The following is a 22,423-nucleotide window of genomic DNA, read 5'->3' as shown; positions in this document are numbered from 1 at the left end:
GTCTGTCCTGCTTACTATTTATCAAGACTGACCTCAGACAGTTACCCAATGAATACAATACACTATGAGCAATTTCAAAGTATCTCAATCAGAAAGTAAAAATGCATTGAAAATGCTGCCTATTGTGCATTTTTTTCAGGTTAATAGGTGCCTGGTTATATACTATGTGAAATACCCCATAAACCATCTCCCTTCTAAGTATTAGGTAACTATATGACAATGCATGGATACCAAAAAGCCTTCTTTAAAGCTTGCAAAAGAGTGTACATTTGTCCAAAATTGGCAGATGTTCTATTTAGAATGCCATTGACATCGACATTGCCACTTTTTTGTCATATGCCTCCATCCACCCAGCGCTAAAAAGGGCCCTTTGTGGTCACTCAAATATCCACAACTTGATTTCACAATCGGGATCCGATATCTTTCTGAAGACTTTCACTTACAATGTTTTATACTGAAAATCTCACAGCTGTTGCTAATAGAGTTCAGGTTACAAATAAAAAGGATGTTGCTGCACTCAATAATATATGGTGTGGACTGTATTTAATTTCAAGTGACTATGCGACTGGCAAGCACTGTACAAGTGTCAAGTGATAACTATGTTTTTTCATCAGATATAAAGTTCATAACTCGGGGTCAGAAGGTAGTTAGTTGCTCTTTAATACAGTAAGTGGGTAAATGTTCTGCAGTCCAATAGGTATTTGCTCAGATAAATGCCAGATCCATGTTCCCATAAAATAAAATATATGTTCAGTAATTTGCATGGATAATTTTCTATTGACATATATTTCATTTTCCTTTTATTTTATTTTTAGTTATTAGGAGTACAATAGTAAACATTAACCCAGTACATAATAAAGAATGTGAAGAGTGTGTGCAAAAGGGTGATTCTTCTATGGTACTAGAAGGTGTCAGTGAAATGGGGTTTCAAAGAGTTTGAAAAATGTGCTGGGAAGAGGAGCTTATGAGCAGAGTAAGGGAATTTACATCCTAGGGTCAAGATTTCAATGGGTGCCTTGAAAGAAACCTTTGTGCTAAAAGCATGGTCCTCATATCAACTTTTTGTTAAGCTTACCTTTTATCAGTGTATGTGTTAGACTTGACAGACTTGGGGGTAGGGAGCTTTCCTCAAACGTTTTGACAGTTTTCCTAAAGTTACCTTAGTGTCCCTGGATGAAACTGAAATGGTTCCTAAAACCCATGTGCCCTCCAATGCTGCAAGGTATAGGCAGTGGATTACCATCAACAGGCAAGGTGTTCAGGCTCTGAAGGATACAGGAGCCAGCAGGACTATGGTAATGAGTCAGCTGGTGGCCCCAGAGCAGTTTATACCCAATGTATATCACCAGGTTGGTGGCTGACAACTGTGAGGGTCACTATCTAGTGGCATTGTTCAATCTCAGAGTGGAGGGGTCTCAGGTCTTCTGAATGTTGCTGTGAGCCCTGCCATGCCTGTGGACTGTTTGTTAGGAAATTATCTTGAGCACACTACCGGGAAGGAAGTGAAGTAAAGCTACAACTGGAACTGTTAGGGGTGCCTTCATAGATATGTGCTAACACCAGGTCCATGGTTGTCCAGGAAGGGCATCAAGGAAGGGTGGAGCCTAAAAGAATGGCCCTGACAGCTGCCAAAAGAGGGAAGGCCAAGGGATGTGGGAAACCCACCCCTGAATGTCTCCTAGCTGAGGTGGTTGGGGTGCCAGAGGAGGCTGACCCAGAGTACATTGCCTCCCTTGGTGACCTGGTAGTACTTCCTGGATGGCAAATAGAAGGGGGTCCCACCAGTGAGGAGTTCTGAGAGGCACAGTAGGAGTGCCCAACCCTGGAGGGCATGAGGCAACAGGCCAAAGCCTAGTCTGTAGGTTATGCTTCTGGGAATCATCACATTAACTGGGAGGGAAACCTCCTGTATAGTGAGCCTACAACACCTGTGCCCGGAGCAACAAAGGCACAGGTCATTCCCCAATGCTACAGGGCATTCCTACTAGAGCTGGCTCATGAGATACCCCTGGCAGGACATCTGGTGCTGGACAAGACCTTTGCCACTTTTATTGGCCTGGAGGAAGATTTCCTCAGATGCTTTCTGTAGGACTTGCTTGACCTGGGGGCCAGTGGGAAGGCAGTGCAGAGGCTAAAAGCCCCCTACCCCTGAATCCCTTGCTTGTCATTTGTACCACTTTTGAAAGGGTAGGGATCGATATTGTGGGCCTATGGATTTCCACACAGCATCTGGCCACAGGTTTATCCTGGAACTGGTGAATCATGCCACAAGGTACCCTAGGCCATCCCTCTGAGGACTGCAACTGTACCTGTAGTGACTAAGACCCTAATGGGGATTTTCACCAGAATGGGTTTCCCAAGGAGGTGGTGTCTGACAAGGGCACCAACTTCATGTCTGCTTATATGCAGTCAATTTGAAAGGAGTATAGAGTTACTTACAAGTCCTCCACCCCGACAATCCACAAACCAATGGGCCTGCTGAGAGATACACAAGACCCTCAAAGGCATGATAAAGAGCCTGCCTGAGGCGTAAGTAGGACGTCCTCTTGTCATGCCTTCTCTTTGCTTACAGAGAGCTACCACAGAAGGGTTTACCTTCAGCCCCTTTGAGCTTCTATATAGTAATTCTGTAAGGGGACCTCTCAGTCTGGTGAAGTAAAGGTGCAAGCAAGCTTCCAAGAAAGCTCCCCAGGATGTAGTTAGCTACATGCTGCCCTTAAGGATCCAATAGCAAAGTTGTGGAAGCAAGCTTCTGACAACTTAGAGACAAGCCAGTAAGTGATGATATAGTGCTATAACCAAATGGCTATCCCTGTGGACTTACATCCTGGGCAGAAAGTGTGGTTGATGGAACCTGTGGAGCCCAGGGCCCTCCAAGACTATCGGACTGGGCTCTATGAGATAGTTGAGAGGAAGGGGAAGGGCACCTACCTGGTGAACATCAAGACCCCCAGGCATCCCCGCAGGGTGCTCCGTACCACACTTTGAGAGGTCTGAGGTCACCATGTTAATGGTGACAGATGGAGGGGAGGAAGTAGAGTGAATCTCTCCCTGATCTCTTAGCCTCCAAAGAGAAGGATTGGTCAGTGGAAGGTGTGAACCTCTTCTCAACCCTGATTTCAGAACAGCAGAGGATACTGTCGCCAGTTGCTGGGACAGTTCTCCTCTCTGTTTTCTCTCACTCCGGGGAATACCCACCTGAGTACCCATGATGTGGACACAGTAGACAGTCTCCATTGCAAGAATAAAACTCACAGGCTGCTTGACAAAGTGAGGGCCAGCATCAAGGATGAGGGAGCATATTTACAAGCCCCTAACGCCACCTGACGCTCCAGTGGTGTTGTGCCATTCCCCATGTTTACAAGGTGGCATTAAGCCACTGAAAGTGGCTAAACGTCGCCTTGTAAATATGCCCCTTTCCACTGCAGTCCCCTGTGGCAAAGGGTGGGCAATGGGTGTTGCGCTGGGGGTTACACCTCAACACCCATTGCTTTTTTTTACGCTGACCCAGATTTACAAAGTTAGATCAGAGCTAAAAACCAACACCATGTACTACCTGGTCTGAGGATGGTGATACAAGGAGAAATTACCAATTTTTCCTTGTTTTTTTGCTATCGCTATGTGTTCTGCAGGAAGCAGCAAACACAGGGAGATGATAGACAGAGTGCTGAAACTTTTCAAACACTCCCCCCTTCCCCTCCCCCTGTCATAGATATGGGTTGAATCCATCATCATTCTTTAACTCACTTTGCCACCCAAGATCAGACACAGCTATATGCAAGTCAGTCTTGAACCCGTGCCTCATGGCAACAGTCCAGCTTAAATTGCCAAGCCATGTCTTCCCTGGCCTGGAAACAAGAAACCAGGGACCGGTTTCGGACTAACAGCACTCATCAGCCAGGCTATCTTGAATCCAGTGGCAAAGTGAGCAAGGGACCCACGTCTGGGCATACACTGCCAACTTAGGACGAACATAGCAAACGCAAGGGTATGATGGACGGAGTGCTGAAATTTTCCAAACACTCACCCCCAGTCACAGATCTGGGTTGAATCCATCATCATTCTTTAGCTATCTTTGCCACCCCAGTTCAGACACAGCTATATTCAAATCAGGCTTCACCCTGTGCCTCATGGGAACAGACCAGCCCAAACTGCAAAGCCATGTCTTCCCTGGACTGAAAACAAGACTCCTGGGACTGGTTTCGGGCTAACAGCCCCCATCAGCCAGGCTAGTTTGAATCCAGTGCCAAACTGAGCAAGGGACCCACGTCTGGGCATACCCTGCCAACTTAGGGCGAACAAAGTGGTACAAAAGGAGATGATGGACGGAGTGCTGAAACTTTTCAAACACTCACCCCCAGTCACAGATCTGGGTTGAGTCCATCATCATTCTTTAGCTCACTTTGCCACCCCAGTTCAGACACAGCTATATGCAAATCAGTCTTGACACTGTGCCTCATGGGAACAGTCCAGCCCAAACTGACAAACCATGTCTTCCCTGGACCGGAAACAAGCATCCTGGGACGGTTTTGAGTTAACAGCCCTCATCAGCCAGGCAGAATGCAGCACACATAGAATGAGCAAATCACCATTAATGATTGTTTATATGCAGGAAGGTGACTTTCTGCACATAAACAATTGCTTCTGCAGTGCAGGGACCCCTGCGACCTGGCAGCAGGGTGCCTGCGCTGGCGCTAGGCAGCTTCTTTAACACCAGAACTAGGGGAAACGTAGGGGTGCGCCATATTTTTGTAAAAACAGTGCATCCCTGCTTTTTGAAAACGATTTTCTTGTAAATATCCCCAAGGTTTCTAAGATGCTGGATTTGGGGATGATTGAACCCTCCAGTAGCCCCTGGTCCACCCCTGTGGTGCTGGTACTAAAAGATGCTCTACCTACACCACATCAGCCCTCAGGTTCTGTGTAGATGATAGGATGCTCTTTTCTGTCACCAAGACTGATGCTCATCCCATTTCCCCTGGCTGATTTACTGATTGACTGGTTAGGGGCTGTCCAGTTTCTTTGACCTTTCGTGATGGTACTGGCAGATTCCCCTAACTGAAGGAGCCAAGGAGAAGTCAGCCTTCTCTAATCTAGAGGGCCACTGCAAATTTAGAGTGATCCCCTTTGGATTAAACAATACCCCTGCCACCTTCCAGAGACTGGTGGACCAGGTTTTGGGTGGCACGGATGCATTCAGTGCTGCTTAAGTGGATGATATAGCTGCCTTCAGTGGCAGCTGTGAAAAGACCACCTTTTTCACCTGCAGGACGTGTTCAGGCCATGCAATTTGCAGGCCTGATTACCAAGGCCAGTAAGTGCAAATTAGGGCATCTGTGATACACAAAGGAACCCTGGTGGGCACGAATACTGTGCAGCCCTTCCAGGCCAAAATAGAGATTATCATGGCTTGGGAGCCTCCAAAACCCAAAATGAGGTGAGAACCTTCTTAGGCCTCACAGTATACTACAGAAGGTTTGCCATGGGATATGGCACCATTGTTCCGTCTTGACATAGCTGACTCCAAAGGAGCAGCCTAGAAATGTGATCTATACAGAGGCGTGCCAAAAGCATTTCACACCCTAAAGCAGGCCATGTCCACTGCCCATGTGCTTAAGGCCACTGGGGATCATTTATGTGAAATGACGCATCGCTGTGTGTTAGCAGCGATGCTTCACTTCTCAGTGCGCACTCCCTGCGACATACCTGATGCTTCATATTTACAGTATGACGCTTCATGTCGCAAGGAGTTACAGACACGTCAGTATTTCTGTCGTATCTGTAAGCGCAAAATTGACGCATTGCTAGAGAGTGTTACAAAAGTGACGCAACTCCAGCAATGTGTCCTTTCACATGGGCAAGCCCCATGTGAAAGGGCCTGCGTCAGTCTTACGCCTGCTGTAAGGCAGGCACAAGATTTTGACGCAACGGCATCCTAGAAGTGACGCAGTGAAATCTCATAGATTTGACTGCGTCACTTCTATGAGGCTTTTTGCGGGGGAACGCCCCACTGCATACATTACACCTGACGCAGACATAATGTAGCGCAGGGGTTTACAAAGTAACACATCTGCTTAGATACGTCACTTTGTAAATAGTGCGCAACAGGAGGCATGTTTTACACCGCTGATGCGTCACAAAAAGTGACCCATCGGAAGTGCAAAACTGACGCAAGGCCTCATAAATGAGGCCCACTGACTTTTCCAAGGAATCCATTGTTCAAACAGCTGCTTTGATCTCTAGGAAGTTATTTCCCAGGGAACAGAGGTGAAGTGCTATTGAAAGGGAAGCCTTTACTGTGGTCTGAGCACTGAAGAAGTTGAGACCATACCTGTTTGGGACTCACTTCCTGATTCAGGCAGACCACAGGCCCCTTGGGTGGCTAATGCAAATGAGGGGTGAACATCAAAAATTATTGAAGTGATCCATTGCCCTACAGGAAATGGAATTTACAGTGCAACACAGACTTGGGGTAGACCACTCCAATGCTGATGGTCTTTCCAGGTTCTTCCGCCTTAGTGATGAGAACTACCAAGTGCCTGGGTAGCTCTCCCCACTTTCATCTAGGGAGACACTCGTTTGAACTGAAAGCCTTACTGTGGTCTTCCCCAAATGTTTTGCCTGTTTGCCTCATCTTTTTGTTGATTTCTTGTTGTTTGCCTTAGGACTCTTTTGCAGAAAAATATAAAGGAACAGAATGGCTGGGTTAACAGTTGCGAAAATCGTAATTTAAGTTCAATTAGCTAAAGCTCGAAGGATAAGGAGACGGCCTTAGGACTCTTTTGTACTTTACCACCAACAACCAGTGCCTAAGTGCAAGTGCTTCTCCCCCTAAGCATGATTTGATTGATTATTCACAAATGGTATTTTTACATTTCCTATGAGTCCCTAGTAGAGTGTACTACCTGCACCCAGGGCCTGTAAATCGAATGCTACAAGTGAGCCTGCAGCGCTGATTGTGCCACCCACATAGGTAGCACTTTAAACATTTATTTATTTATTTATTTATTAATATCATTTATAGAGCGCGCTGCAATCCTACGGGCATCCTGGCGCTTAGGAAGAAGGTGCAACTAAGAAGTGAACAGCATAGGGGCAAGGATGGCGGGGAGATACTGTTGCTCCTAGGGTAGTTATACTTTAGGGAAGAGCCAGGTCTTGACCTTTTTGGCGAAAGGCAACAATTCACTGGTTTTCCTAATCGCAATTGGAAGGCTATTCCAGAGGTGAGCTGCTGCTATGCTAAAGGCTCTGCCACCCTGGGTTGATTTCCTGATTCTGGGTATTCTGATAAGGTTAGTAGATGAGAAGCGAAGGGCCCGTGTGGGCTCATACCATTGGAACTTGTTTTGTAGTGGTTTAGGACCCTGACCGCGTACTGCTTTAAAAACAGTACATAGAGATTTAAAGAGGATCCTCTGAGGCACGGGCAGCCAGTGTAGGTCGGCCAGTGCTAAAGTAGTGGAGGATCGGCGGGCTCGTGAGAGTGCCAGTTTAGCTGCTGCCGCCTGGATGCTCTGGAGTCTGGAAATCAGATATGCAGGAGATTCCAGTAGCAGAGCGTTGCAGTAATCCAGGCGGCTAAGAATGGTGCTCCTGACTACAGTTGCTCTAGTCTGTGCTGGAAGAAGAGGAATCAGCTTTTGGAGGCCCCACATTAAGGTGAAGCAGCTGCTCACCTGTTTATTGACGTTGGTCTCTAGGTTTAAGTTCTTGTTGAAGCTGACCCCCAGATTCCGCACCGTTTGTACTGGTGTCAGTGGTCCATCTGAGGCTAAAGGCCAGAAGTCTGCAGGCAGGCTTCTGGCAATTCTCCCCACTTTACATTGCATGACCTCTGTTTTTCCGCTATTAAATTGTAGCAAGTTTCTTTTTAGCCATGTTGCCATTTCCCGCATGCAGGTGTGAAAGGTATCAAGGGAGTCTGCATGGGCACCATCAAGGGAGATCATCAGCTGCCTGTCATCCGCGTAGTTGATCACGCTGATATCATAAGCCTTGATGATGCCCATCAGGGGTTGCATGTAGGCATTAAAAAGGATGTGGGACCCCATGGGGGACTTTGGCAAATTCAGACTTGTATGGAGGGAGTGCCACTGCCTGCCATCTATCTACCAGGTACGAGCACAGCCAGTTGAGCGCTGTTCCTTTTACTCCAAAGGTTTCCAGCCTTGTCAGTAGGATGTCATGGCTCACCGTGTCGAATGCGAAGGACAGGTCCAGCAGATTTAGAATTGCTGAATCACCCCTGTCCGCCCTCATTCGCAGGTTGTCCAGGACCATCAACAGAGCTGACTCGGTCCCATGGGCTGGTCTAAACCCAAATTGCTCCTCTTCTAGGATGTCGTTTGTCTCCAGGAAGTGGGACAGGGACCTACTGACCAGCTGTTCCGTGATCTTAATTGGATACGGCAGGAGCGAGATGGGTCGGTAATTCTTGTGGCAGCTGAGGTCAAGATTTGGTTTCTTTAGCAGGGGTGTAATAACCACCTGCTTCCATTCCATCGGGACAATGCCTGTGCAGAAGGATTGGCCACATAGTTGACCGAGTAAGGGAAAGAATTCAGCCCCAAATTCCTTTATAACTTTGTTGGGTAAAGGATCCAGCGGGGATCCAGAGGAGATACTGAGTGCTATTTTAGCAAACTCTTTATCTCTGGAGATTTCAAATTTGTCCAGGATGGCCCTTGGTGGTGAGTGCTTATCCATTCCTTCTCTCTTCTTCCCACTGTCCCCAGTGCTCTGATGCTGTGCTATGTATGTGGGAGAGTCCTCCATATTCTCTACTATTTTTATGATTTTATCCCGTAAGGAAAAGGCCAGACCATCGCATAGCTCCTGGGAAGGTTTGATGTTGCTGCTGGCGCAATTCGGGTGGGACATTTCTCTCACTATGTTAGAAATGTCTTGTGACTTATTTGTGCTTTCAAAATAATGGCTGCAAAGTGTTCTGCTTTGGCAATCTCTTTTTTATATTTTGTTATTGACAGCCTCCAGAGTAGTCTATTCTGTTCTGTGTAGTCCCTCCTCCAGTGTCTTTCCGCCTTTTTACAGGCGATTTTCTGATTTTTCAGTTTTCCCGTGTACCAGGGCGTGGAAGGGTTGCCTCTTTTCCTGATTACTTTCAGAGCGGCAATTTGATCAAGTTTCATGGTCACGTGTTCACAGAGCGAACAATAGTTCACTGTAATGTCATTCTCCGGGTTAAAAAGGGCTTCTAGCTGAAAAAGGGCGTCCCCTCTTTCCCCTTTTTTTAATAGTCCTTTCCAGTCACGGCTGATAAGGGTTCTGACCTGTTTGTCCCTAGGCCTTGCGTTATTCTGAGTATGGACGTTGAATGTTACTAAATAGTGATCTGACCATCCCACTGGTAGAGTTTTTCCCATGGATACAAGGTCCTCTTCTGCGAAAATTAGGTCTAAGATGTTGCCTTCCCTGTGTGTGGGAGTGGTTACCCATTGTTTTAGCCCTAAATTGGCACAGGATTGTGTGATGTTGTGGAAAGCTGTGTCTAGTTTGCCATTGGTCCATAGGTTAAAATCCCCCAACACTAGTAGTCTGTTATGAGTAAGTCACTGGCGATGATGGAGTTGTGCACTACTAGGATATCAAAGCGGTAATAATGAAGCTCAATCAGTTTCTTTGTTGTAAAAGTCTTTATTGATATGATTCCGAAATGTAAAAACAACAGCCAACGCGTTTCGTTCTTAGAACTTCGTCAGGGCAGTCAGCAAAATTGAGCAATGGTCGTCTTGATCTATCATGTCTTAAGCATCATGGAGTGAAGTAGTCTTTCAAAAACATGCGCCACCTTGATAAGGGCCACGATATAGTACTGTTAGTCAGTCGTCTCGACACGGTGCCGGGTATTTCCTGGAAACTGATTGAGCTTCATTATTACCGCTTGGATATCCTAGTAGTGCACAACTCCATCATCACCAGTGACTTTCTTCCCATTTTCTTGGGTTGCACCCCGCAACGGTGGGTGCAGGAGTTAAGTTTGCACACTAACAGTTTACAAGTACTTCTTTAATACCTACGGAAATATTCAGGGGTTGGTGCGGCATCTTGAGTCCACCGTTGGCATCCTGCATCTGTTACTGTTATGAGTAAGTGTCATGTTATTAATAACGCCAATCAGTTCCTGCTGTTGCCTGGCAATAATGGCCCCTGGTGGCCTGTAGGATACCAAGCCTGTAAGGCAGTGACCTGAGTCATGTTTTATTGAGAATCCAAGGAGTTCTGCACAAGATACTTTTTCAATGTCTAACATAGCGATGTTCAGTTCTTCCCTGAAGATGACTCCAGTTCCACCCCTTGTCCCTTAAGCCTGGGGTTGTGGAAGACCCTGTACCCCACTGGGCATGCCGGACCCAGCTCTGACTCGAGCCCAGCTACCGTCCATGTTTCAGTTAGAAACAGGGCATCCAGGTTGCTGGACTCTATCAGTAGCTGTATCTCGGTTGCATGTTTGGGGAGGGATCTGACGTTGAGTAAGCCACTTCTCAGCTCACCCTTACTTCTATCCCGTTGTGCTGGCTGAAGTGTTTTGTCTGGCAGGGTATGGCTTCCCTGGGTTGTGTCGATATCTTCTTTCCCGGTATTATGGCCAGGTCAGCTCTTGGTAATGAATTGAGTGGGAGAGGGTTTATATGTGGTAGACAAGTTAAGCAGTTTGGGCAGGGTTTCTAGTCCCTGGGTTTAATATTTGGTACAATTCGTGGGCAGGTTGCATTACCTCTTAGCAGATCGAGCTTTATCAGTACATCCCTGCTATATCTGTGAATCAACTTGCCTAGGATGGATCGAGCAGGGGGAGTGGCCCTAAGCCCAGGTCGAGTGCAGATGGGCGCAGACGGGCTTGCCTTTGGCGCACCTTTGGCGCTCCGCCGGCGTGCCCGCTGCACCCGCCCGCTGTGCGGACGTGGCATGGTGTTCCTTTATGAGGCCTGGCTCTGCAGAGTCTGTGTGCGCATTTTTACTGCCATGTTGACTTGGCATTTAAAACCCATTGAGAAATAGGGTAAGTTAAAATTTATTAACCACCAGGATGGCTCAGTGTGTTGATCTGTCTTAACTTAACAACAACTGATCTGTTAGAAGTTCAAATCCCTATATAGGCTACCATTAAATAGGGTAGTAGGAACATGTCTTACTGAGCTGACAAATTTTTTGTTTTTAGATGCCCTGTATAAAAACAAGGAATTATTACTTATATTTAGCTATATCATTATTTATTAAATGCCTAACATGTTAAAGGGGCAAACTTTGGTTTCTGGTTGACAGAGTGTTCCGAGGTGGTTGGGACGTTGGGGTTTGCACTGGGGCTTGTTGTTTCTACAGGTGGGGCTGATGAAAAGAGGAACACAGGCGCCTTCAGTAACGGTTTTAACGAAGGCTTTATTGGGACGTAAGTCTTTTTCATAAAACACAGTCTTTTGAATTGGGACAAAGAAAAGTAATCCTCTTGCGTTGACTCTTTGGCTTCGGGACGTCAGGTGGTCGAGGTCCACACCGGGAGTCGTCTTTTGGTTCCGCTCCGGTACCGGCAAAGGAAAGGAAACGAGGGTCAGGACAAAATAATGTTGTGATACGTTCTCACCGGACCGGGAGTGAGGGAGTAACCGTCGTGAGTACGTGCACCACTTATTCTACCCCTTACAGGTGGGGAAAGGAAGTGCTCGTGCAGGGGTAAAGGATAGAGGGCTTTTCTACAGAAACATTCACTGCTGTTTCTTCCGCCCGACCCAACCCGCTACCCGGCCCCGTACCTCTTGGAGCCACGCTCCTCCTGTGGGAACGTGGCGGGGCGAAGCGTGGAACCGTTGGCCTCCTGGCTTGTCGTTCTCCTTCCGCTCCGAGTCCTGGAAACTCCCGTCGTCTTCCACGTGTGCCTCCGCTCCTTGGGAAACGCCGTCCGCTGAGGATTCTGTCTTTCCGGCTTTTGACGCCGCAACGCCCTCAGGGGGTGGAGACTCGTTACCTGGCTCAGAAGTTTTAAAGGGCCCTTCCGAGTTACTAATCGGAATCCAGACTGAGTCGTCCTCTTCGGTCCACGATGTTGATATATTCTGTGGGGACAAGGTGCCGGGTAAAAGAGGTGTGGCTGTCCACCATTCGGCAGTAGTCTGTGGTTCCGGCCCCCGTGCCCCGTCACACAGAGGTATGCACCCTGGCAAAGCAGTAACAACAATCCGAGTAAATCAGATGCACACCATAAATTAACCTGTGCTCACCCTCTGGTAGCTTGGCACAGAGCAGGCAGGCTTAACTTACGAGGCAATGTAAAGTATTTGTGCAACACCTCTAACAGTAACACAGTGACAACACCACAAAAAATACTTCACACCCATTTGTGCTGCGTGCCAAAAGAGAATTAGAGTTCCAAAGAGTTGGGGCCAAAGACCTGAAAGAGCACCCTCAAGCTCTATTCCTGCGTACCCTAGGAGTACGAGCCAAATGCAAGTCTGCTGTTGGCAATGCTCGCGTGGGAACCTATCGTGAGCAGAGCTCCAGTAGTATCTGGGGGGCCAAACCGTGATCTTGTGGGTGAGGCAGAGAGTTTTAAACTGGATTATCTGTTCGAAAGGCAGCCAACGTCGACGGTGCAGGAGATGGGATGTGTGGAACCAGTGCATCGCCATCGGAACACTGCATTGCTGCAATAAAATGCATTCTCTTGACTGTGTGGAGAAATCCAGTGCATTCGCTTTGGAACCACCGCATCTCAGACTTTGTGATTCGTCTTCAGAACTGGCACATTGCCATTGTTGCATAGAGAAAATTGATGCATCTCCTTGACTGCTGGATCAACACATCGCTTGGCTGCACCCCAGATCTAGTTGTGTGACCAGGATCAAGGTACTTTTATTCAGCAGGCTTTGCGTACCTCCTGTCTCCGACTTGACTTTTCATCAGTCCTGTGAGACCAGATAACTCCCATTGGCACTAATTGCTTGTAAGCGCTATTTTCCATTTAATCTTTAAAAATTCAGATCCTAGTGATTTTTAGGTCTCGCCTGTCGATGCGCATGCACATCGAGCAAGGCGAGAGTATTGCGAGTTATCCACACTTTATCTGCACTGCAAGGAATCGTGGCGATTCCTTGCAGTGCCCGTGACTTTTAAGGTCAATGCGCATGCGCATTAAGCTTATGCGCATGCGCATTGACCTTAAAAGTCACGGGCGCGTGCATGTCCCCTCTCCGCCCCCTCCCCCGTTCCGCCCCCTCCCCTGTTCCGCCCCCTCCCCTTCCCGCCGTGTCGCATTTCTCCTCCCCCCTCCCCTCTCTTCCCTCCGGCTTGTTTGTTGATTTGACCCGCTCCGCCCCCTCCCCTTCCCGCCGTGTCGCATTTCTCCTCCCCCCTCCCCTCTCTTCCCTCCGGCTTGTTGGAGCTGTGTACACACTCATTTCCTTCTGTCCACGTTTGATTCCATTTCGAAACAGCACATACATTTACACATACAAAGCATCTTATTTAAGCAGTCCCCTGGCACACATTTCCATATCTTCTGCTTGTTGTTGTTTTGGTCTTGTTTCATTTAAAAAATCCCAAAAAATAATAAATGGGTGTGAAGTATTTTTTGTGGTGTTGTCACTGTGTTACTGTTAGAGGTGTTGCACAAATACTTTACACATTGCCTCGTAAGTTAAGCCTGCCTGCTCTGTGCCAAGCTACCAGAGGGTGAGCACAGGTTAATTTATGGTGTGCATCTGATTTACTTGGATTGTTGTTACTGCTTTGCCAGGGTGCATACCTCTGTCAACCAGAAACCCAATTTTTAACAGTATCTCTATTATTATTACATTTTCGGCTAGATGCATCAAGGGTTTTTGCATTCGCAAACGGCGCGAATCGCAAATTTCGGCCGTTTGCGAATGCAAATCCCGTTTTTGGGATGCATGAAGCATTTTGCTATTTTCGCAATTTAAGAAATCGCAATTTTATTGCGATTTCTTAAATTGCGATTGCATTTAAGAAATCGCAATTTTGCGATTTCTTAAATGCAATGCATGATTACTTTGGAATTGCGAATTCGGGTAAATTAGCATGAAGTTGAACTTCATGCTAATTTACCGAAAACTTTCAAACATGCACTAGTTGCATATTTGAAAGTTTTCATTTACACACACACATGTCCTTGGGTCATGTGTGTGTTTAAATTGCACTTACATTTCAATTTCAGGGGTGCAGGGTGCACCCTTGAAATTGCATTCACATTTTGCAAATCGCAATTTGAAATTCGCAAAATGTGAATGCCTTCCCATTCATTCCTATGGGCCTTTTGGCCCATAGGAATGAATGGGAAGGGTTTTCCTTAATTGCGATTCGCAAATTGTAAATCGCAATTAAGGAAAAATACCGAATCGCTATAAAATTTGCGATTTTTTGATGCGTAGCATTTTGCGATTTCTTAATTGCGATTCCTTAATTTTCGCAAGTAAGAAATCGCAAAATGTTACAATGATGCATCTAGGCCTTAGTGTAATAAAGCTGAGACAGTCCAAGTTAAGATGAATAAGTATAGTTTATTCAGCCCCAGCCAACAGTCAGTTAACAACTGACAAACCTGGAATTACCAGTAATGGGAACCTTGGTGACATATGGTTCCAAACACTAGGTTCCAACATGGACCCAGAATACATGGGAAGACAGGTCATCACAATTCTCCCTCTTAAACATTAAACAGGTTGATATGTCCAGCAATGAAGTAAGCAACAGAAAGATAAAGAAATCAAAGAAGAAACTACCTAGACATAATCACGCAAGTGAAGAGGAGGCCTGCATACCCTAACACTCTTGCGAGAATAATTAGTACACAGATCAGGAACAGCAACAATATCATCACGTTTCCCTTTACCCCCAAAATGAGAAACACGACTATTGTTCCAGATGCGACCATCCTCCGTCTTTACAGCATTTTTGAAATTTTCACAATGGTTCTAGGAACAGAAAACTTCCACCAGTTTTGACAGCCTACAGGAGCCCTGATCTTTACCATCTCCCCCACCACAAACTTTGAAACCTTAGCAGAATTTCTTCTATCCACATATATTTTCTTTTTCCTCTGTAGTTCCAATTCCCTTTCTCTCCATGCCCCCACCTCATTATTTTTTACACCCTTGTCTGCAATCATCCAGGCAGGACATAAACAAGTGTTAGGTGCTCTACCCTTGAAAAGTTCAAATGGAGTTTTTCCTGTAGTTGAGTGAGGAGAGAATCGATATGCTGAAATTCTATTTTGTAACTCCTTTCTCCAGTCCAAATTGTTGACCCTTGCCAATTGAATGCTTTCCTTCAAAGTTTTGTTGAGTCTCTCCAAAGCACCATTTGCCTCAGGGTGATACAAAGAAATCCTCTTGTGAACAATGCCACACTTACTGAGATACTCCTCAACTTTCCCTGAACAAAATTGTGGCCCATTGTCAGAAAGAATGGAGTTCGGAAAACTCTCACGTTTAAAGACAGACTCCAAAAAGGAAATAACAGACTCACTTGTAATCTCCCTTACCAAACTAACCTCAACCCATCTAGAATACAAATCCAATAAAACCAACATAAATGGAGTTTGGTGCTCACCATGTAAAGGCCCCACAATATCAACTGCAATTTCATCCCAGGGGGACTTAGGCAACCTCCTGCAAACCATTGGAGAAGACCATGTCCTTAAAACTTTATCACTTGCCTGACAAGAAGAGCAATCTCTAACGGTGCGTTCCACCAACAAATCGATACCAGGCCACCAGAAGTCCATTCGTATGCGTTCTTTCGTCTTTGAAATACCTAAGTGTCCCTCATGAGACATGTCAACCAGAATACTTCTGAGATTAACTGGTGGAACCAACCTAGTACCTCTCATGAGTAAACCATCCACAACTGCCAACTCATCAGCAATCAAAGACCAAGGTTTCTTTAAAGAACGAGACCTACCACCTTCCAACAATACAATGACCTCCTTCAACTCCTCATCCTTACTCAGCTCTTCTCTCCAAGCATCTTCTTTCACCGCCCCCAAGGTAACGTCACACACCTTTAAATCACCCTCAAAATCGTCAGCCAAAACTTCCTCACCATTCTCTACCACATCCACCAACCTTGACAGACAATCAGCAGAGACATTAGTTTTACCTGGTATGTACTCAACTTGAACACAAACTCCTGCAACGAAATTACCCATCTCCTTATTCTTGCTGAGATGGAGTCTAACCCCTTTTTTTCAAAGGCCTCCTTTAGTGGTTTGTGATCAGACCTGACGGTGAAGGAGGAACCCCAAACAAACTTCCTGAATTTATTCACAGCCCAATATATTCCTAGTGCCTCTTTCTCTATGACAGAGTAATTCAACTCCGCCCCTTCAAACACCTCGAAGCACAAGCTATCAGGACCTCCTTGTCTTTCCTCACCTGTAACAACAAAGCACCCAGACCCTTACTGCTAGCATCTGTTACAATAACCGTCGGAACCCCTGGAACAAACGCCTGCAAATTTGGTGCATTCCTCAGATCCATCTTCACCTGATCAAACTCTCTGCTACACTCCTCAGTCCAATTAAACACAGCATTCTTACACATGATTTTCCTCAGATTAACAGTCTTATCTGCGAAATTTCTGACGACCTTATTGTAAAACTCCGCCATGCCCAAAAATGATGAAACCTCTTCTTTCGAGCATGGTTCCTTCAACTTTTCAATTGTTTCTACAAGATCCTTTTTTGGAGATATGCCCTTCCTTGAGATGTGGTGGCCCAAATAATCTAGCTCATTGACACCAAACTAGCACTTGCTCTGACGCAGAGTTAAACCAACTTCCAACATTTTCTTCAACACAAGGCAAACCCTCTCATCATGTTCCTGTTCGTTCTTACCAGAAATGAGAACATCATCCTGATAACATCTTACCCCCGGTATTCCTTTGAACAGATCTTCCATAATTCTCTGGAATACCGAGGCTGCTGAAACCAGCCCAAAAGGCATTCTTAAGAACTTGAATGCACCCATTGGTGTAATGAAACTAGTAAGCTCTTGACACTCTTCTTTCAGCGGGACTTGGTGATAGGCTGAAGCCATATCTAAGGTGGTAAAATAGCATGCCCCATCTAATGTAGAAACCAACTCCTCTATGTTTGGCAAAGGGTATTTGTCAACTATTACCTCTTTATTTAAAGCACGAAGGTCAACACACAGCCGAATCTCATTATTAGGCTTCCTCGCGACCACAATTGGTGCGAGCCACTCGGTTGCTTCCACTGGTTGTATAACCCCAGTCGACAACAACTTCTCAATCTCTTTTCCCACAGCATCTTTTACACAAATTGGAACGCGCCTTACTTTAGCAGCAACAGGCACTGCTCCCAACTTCAGTTTGATGTTGTGATTATAACCCTTTATGCATCCTAGTTTCTCACTGAACACCTCTTTAAAGTTCTTTATAAACTTGTTCTCCACATTGTCTACAGCCTGTACTTGAATAACTGGATGAGCATTTGGATTGAGACTCACACCCAACCTTGCTTGATGAGACCAACTCAACAAGTTGTCTCCCCTGTTCACCACATAAACTTTTGCTTCTGTAAACCTTCCCTTATATTCAATGCAGTCAAAAAAGTAACCCATTATTTTTATGGGATGTTCTTGATAACCTGTTGGTCTTATATCCGGTTTACACAAAGTCTTTTCCTTTCCAAACACATTCTCAAACACCTCGTTTGAAATAAAAGTGACATGTGAGCATGAATCAAATTTCATCAACCCACGTGCTTCCCCAATCAACACATAATCAGAAGGATGTTCTACAACATCATCATTAATTTGAAAGCTAACTAACTTAGTCTCAGTCTTCGTTTGTTTCTCTCCCAACTCTTGTTCTGCAATTTCTACCAATGTGTCCCTTTCTTCCACACACGTTGCAATTGAATTTAAGAGCAGGACACTCTCTCGCATTTGCCATATGCCCATATCTCCCACATCTGTAACAAGTTCCTTGAAAAGAAGTTGTGAATTTCTTACTTGTCTGAGTTTTAGAAAAACCACCATCAGCCTCTCCTTTCAACCCTTCCTCCTCACACACTTCTTTTTTCTTCTTCTGATCCTCTCTCTTCACAGCCTGACACACCACTTCTTGTGTTGAAGAACTACTTGGCTTTTCATCCTTTTTCTCCTTGCTTAGTTCTCCAACGCATTTTAACATGTGTTCAACCCTTTTTGCAATACCTACAACTTCTTCAAGTGCAGGTTCATCCTTTAGCCACAACTCTTCCCTTATTTTATCACTCACACACCTCAGAACAAACTGATCCCTTATTCGTTCTTCTACCAAAACCCCAAACTTACAACTTGATGCCAACTTTCTGAGCGCAGTAATGTAGTCCTCAACACTCTCTTCCTTGCCTTGTTCTCGTAACCCAAAGTAGTACCTTTCCATGATGGTACTCACTTTAGGAAGATAGTGCAAATCCAACTGCCTAGCACATACCTCATACTCATTCAATCCCCTTTGATCTGCATGTGAAAGAACTGGAAGCGTCTCCAGAATTTCCTGGCCTTCTCCTCCCAAACAATGCATTAACAATGCATGCTTCCTTTCGCCAGACAAGTTCGCACCACACACTCTCGCATAGTTTTCGAATATTTTCTTCCACTTTTTCCACCTAATCAGTGGTTCCCCTGGTTCCATCAGAAAGAAAGGAGGCGCAGTTACATTCTGCATTTTGCTACTCCTATTCACCTTAATATACTTAGACTTTTTTTTAACCTTTATAATTCACCAACAAAGTACCTCCACCCTTCCCACATAAGGTGTGCCTATCACTGTTGACAGGCTTCAAAACACACACTCAGTTGAGATTGATTAGTCTCTTCAACACCTCTTGTCGCTTTTCCAGCTTATGCCCCTTAGTCTGTCCAAAATGCTCCTTCGACTTCACTCCTTCTTCTTCTCCACTTTTCTTTTTTTATATCATCAGGTCTGTTTTTGTCAAAAATAAACTCCTATAATGCCATTTTCCAAATACCGTTTTTCCTGTTGAAACGCCGAATTTCCTGCCTCTCTCGTTGTCTTCTTCTTTATGAATTCGAAAAACGACAAAAAAAAAAATCAAAATGCCCGCCACCAACTTCTCTTATGCACTTGGTCTTTTTTCATAAGTCGATTGGGCTTTTTTTTTCCAGACCGATCCAAAATGGCTGCCACACAACAATCAGACTTCTTTCTTCGACTGATCGGGCTTGTTTCTTTTTATCCTTAAAACGCCCCCATTCAAAGATGTCTGCCACTTTCCTCTAACAAACAGTCTTTTTTCTTTGGGAATTTACCCACGAAAATCGACGTCACTCTTAAACTCCGTTTTTTTTCCTTTTCCTTAGTAAATCAAAGAAAATGGTCTACCTTTGCCGATTTTCGCCGCGTTTTCGTCTATCACTTCCTTATTTACAGCGCTTCCTTCGTTTTGCTGTAATCTTCCCTGGAATATGCCAATCAGCTTTCCTTCTTCCACACAGCAGCCGAGTGAGTGTTCTTTTTTTCTTTATACGTGTTGTTGAGGCTGACTTGCACACGTGGACCTCTCCTCAAACGTCGCCAGTGTAATAAAGTTGAGACAGTCCAAGTTAAGATGAATAAGTATAGTTTATTCAGCCCCAGCCAACAGTCATCTAACAACTGACAAACCTGGAATTACCAGTAATGGGAACCTTGGTGACATATGGTTCCAAACACTAGGTTCCAACATGGAACCAGAATACTTGGGAAGACAGGTCATCACACTTAGCCCCTTTAATATGTTAGACATTTAATAACTAATGATATAGCTAAATATAAGTAATAATTTCTTGTTTGTATACAGAGCATCTAAAAACTCAAAATTTGTCAGCTCAGTAAGACATGTTCCTACTACCCTATTGAATGGTAGCCTAGACAGGCATTTGAACTTCTAACAGATCAGTTGTTGTTAAGTTAAGACAGATCAACAGACTGAGCCATCCTGGTGGTTAATACATTTTTACTTACCCTATTTCTCTCCCACTGGTTCCTTACCATTAAAGGTTTTTATTGTGAATAGTGATTTCTCCCTTCCACAGCACTCCTTCGGAGGTTAAGCAGTGAGCTCGTTCACGTAACCAATAGGTATATGTGGGTTTTGTTGGAAGTCAAGCGCTTATAATTCTTAGCTTTTCTTCATCTCAACGCCGAAAGCATTCTGCACCCCCCTCTAAATGCCTAACAAAACATTGATATATTCACTCTTGATTTCATCATTTCACTACCAGAACATCAGATATTGTGTGTCTCAGTAACACCGGCATGCAAAAGTACTGCAGTATTCTGAGTGGTCTCCTAAAGAATGTGGAATTACCAGGGAAATAGAAGCTACCACACCACTTTCCACAGGATTAGATTCTGCAAGGTGTGATCTGGCTAAATATGTTGATAGTAAAACATGGTGCATTAATACCTCATGTGAAATTAGCACATTATTTATAATACCGATTCAGGAGGAAACTTCAGTTTCTGCCCACTTTTTTACTGCAATTTAATTGAGATTTAAAGTCAAAGGGGACAGGGCTATTTTTAAAATGTAGCGCAAACTGATATTACTGTGACCATTTCCTACTACATTATGGAAAATCTAAAAAATGAAGCCTCTTCTTACAACACATGCAAATGGGTCATTCTCAGTTACAGCCTCAGTACACCCTACTGAATTTATAAAAGATTAATATTAGAAATATTAGGAATCAGCATTTAATCAAAACAAACTCAGAATACACATTAAAGAGCGATCACTCATAATTCTGATCTACTTGATCATGGGATCGTGGTCTTTGGGGTTGATGGTATGGGGGTGACTAGTAGTCTTTAAATGTAGATGCTAAAACGTGAACTGCTTTTACTTCCCTAATACTCAGGATTGAAAATAGCCCCCCTAAATAAACGGATATTGTTTATGACCCTTGTATAAGATGGCATTTTAAATTACGTTTTATCATCTTGTGTGTGCTGGTATGGCCTTCAGCTGAATAAAGTTTACTTTGACTTGACTAATCAATGTATGAGTGGAACTGATTTATCTTCCTGGTACATCCTAAGCAAAGGCTGTGACAGCAGGCTAAGACTGTAATTCTTGCGGTAATAGCAGCAACGACAGTAGAAGTGTTTTGAGAATAATTATTGTTGCAGAAAAAGCAATCAACTTACTGATCATATATATACATGTTTTCTTTACCTGTTTACCTAGATGCCACTGAGTGCTTGAAGTGTCCAGAAGATCAATGGGCTAATGGTAGACATGATGCATGCATTCCGAAAACTATCGAGTTCCTCTCCTACCACGATGGTCTGGGTTTCACATTGGCTGCTCTTTCAATCATCAGTGGAGTCCTTCCTGTAGCCATCCTGGTTGTCTTCATCAAGAACCGTGATACACCTGTGGTGAAGGCCAACAATCGTGATCTCAGCTACCTACTCCTCATCGCTCTTAGCCTGTGCTTCCTTTGTTCTTTGATTTTCATTGGCCAGCCCCAACACATTACCTGTATTTTGCGCCAAACTGCCTCTGGGGTCACTTTTGCAATCTGCGTGTCTTGCGTGTTAGCAAAAACTATATTGGTGGTTGTTGCTTTTAAATCCACCATTCCAAATAGCTCTTTACGGAAATGGATTGGCCATCGACTTCCTAATGCAATCATAATGATCTCCACCTTCATCCAGGTCCTTATTTGTACGGTTTGGTTAGCCATTGCTTCTCCGTTTCCCCAAACTGACATGACATCTCGCACTGGTGTAATAAGCATTCATTGCCACGAAGGGCTGAATGTGGCCTTTTGGCTCATGCTTGGATACCTTGGCTTCCTTGCCACTATAAGTTTCTTGGTAGCCTTCTTGGCTCGAAAGTTGCCTGACAGCTTCAATGAAGCCAAATATATCACCTTCAGCATGCTGGTGTTTGTCTCTGTGTGGCTTTCCTTCATCCCTGCCTATGTGAGTACAAAGGGGAAATACATGGTTGCCGTGGAGATATTTGCCATTCTCTCTTCAATCCATGGATTGCTTTGTTGTATATTTATGCCTAAATGTTACATTATACTGTTCAGGCCAGATATGAACAGCAAGGACTATGTCTCAGGAAAAAGGAACACAACTGTGAAGAAAAATGCTTGATGTTTGCTTTGGGAGATGGTCGTACAAATTGGAAAATAAACTGGCGAGGCTATTATGCATTAGTAAACGTTTAGCTAAGTCTGATGGACTTGAGTTATAAGACAAACTGAATGTTCTTTCTTATCAGGCCTACTTTTCGTGAAATTTGTTATTCGTAATATTTGAAGGTTTTCTTTGTCATCATCATTTTCTGTGAAGTATTTGAGAAAGGAAGGCATTTATTAAACCTTTTTCACTTTTTGTATATGTTAATTTCTTGTTAATT

General features: G+C 44.6%; 1 protein-coding gene across 1 annotated transcript in view; it reads left to right on the top strand.

The window, feature by feature from the left end:
• The window catches only part of LOC147724692 (vomeronasal type-2 receptor 26-like), a 50,103-nt gene extending 27,945 nt beyond the window's left edge, over positions 1-22,158 (top strand). Inside the window, exon 6 of the mRNA XM_086918087.1 lies at positions 21,236-22,158. Within this exon, the coding sequence (XP_086774213.1) occupies positions 21,236-22,158 (923 nt within the window). The remainder of the gene's footprint in view (positions 1-21,235) is intronic.
• Positions 22,159-22,423: the final 265 nt, after the last annotated feature.

Source organism: Lissotriton vulgaris, chromosome 4_1, assembly GCF_964263255.1.
Source record: "Lissotriton vulgaris chromosome 4_1, aLisVul1.2, whole genome shotgun sequence".
Classification (NCBI taxonomy): Eukaryota; Metazoa; Chordata; class Amphibia; order Caudata; family Salamandridae; genus Lissotriton; species Lissotriton vulgaris.
The sequence above is the reverse complement of the archived record's forward strand: the minus strand, read 5'-3'. Positions and strand labels throughout refer to the sequence as shown.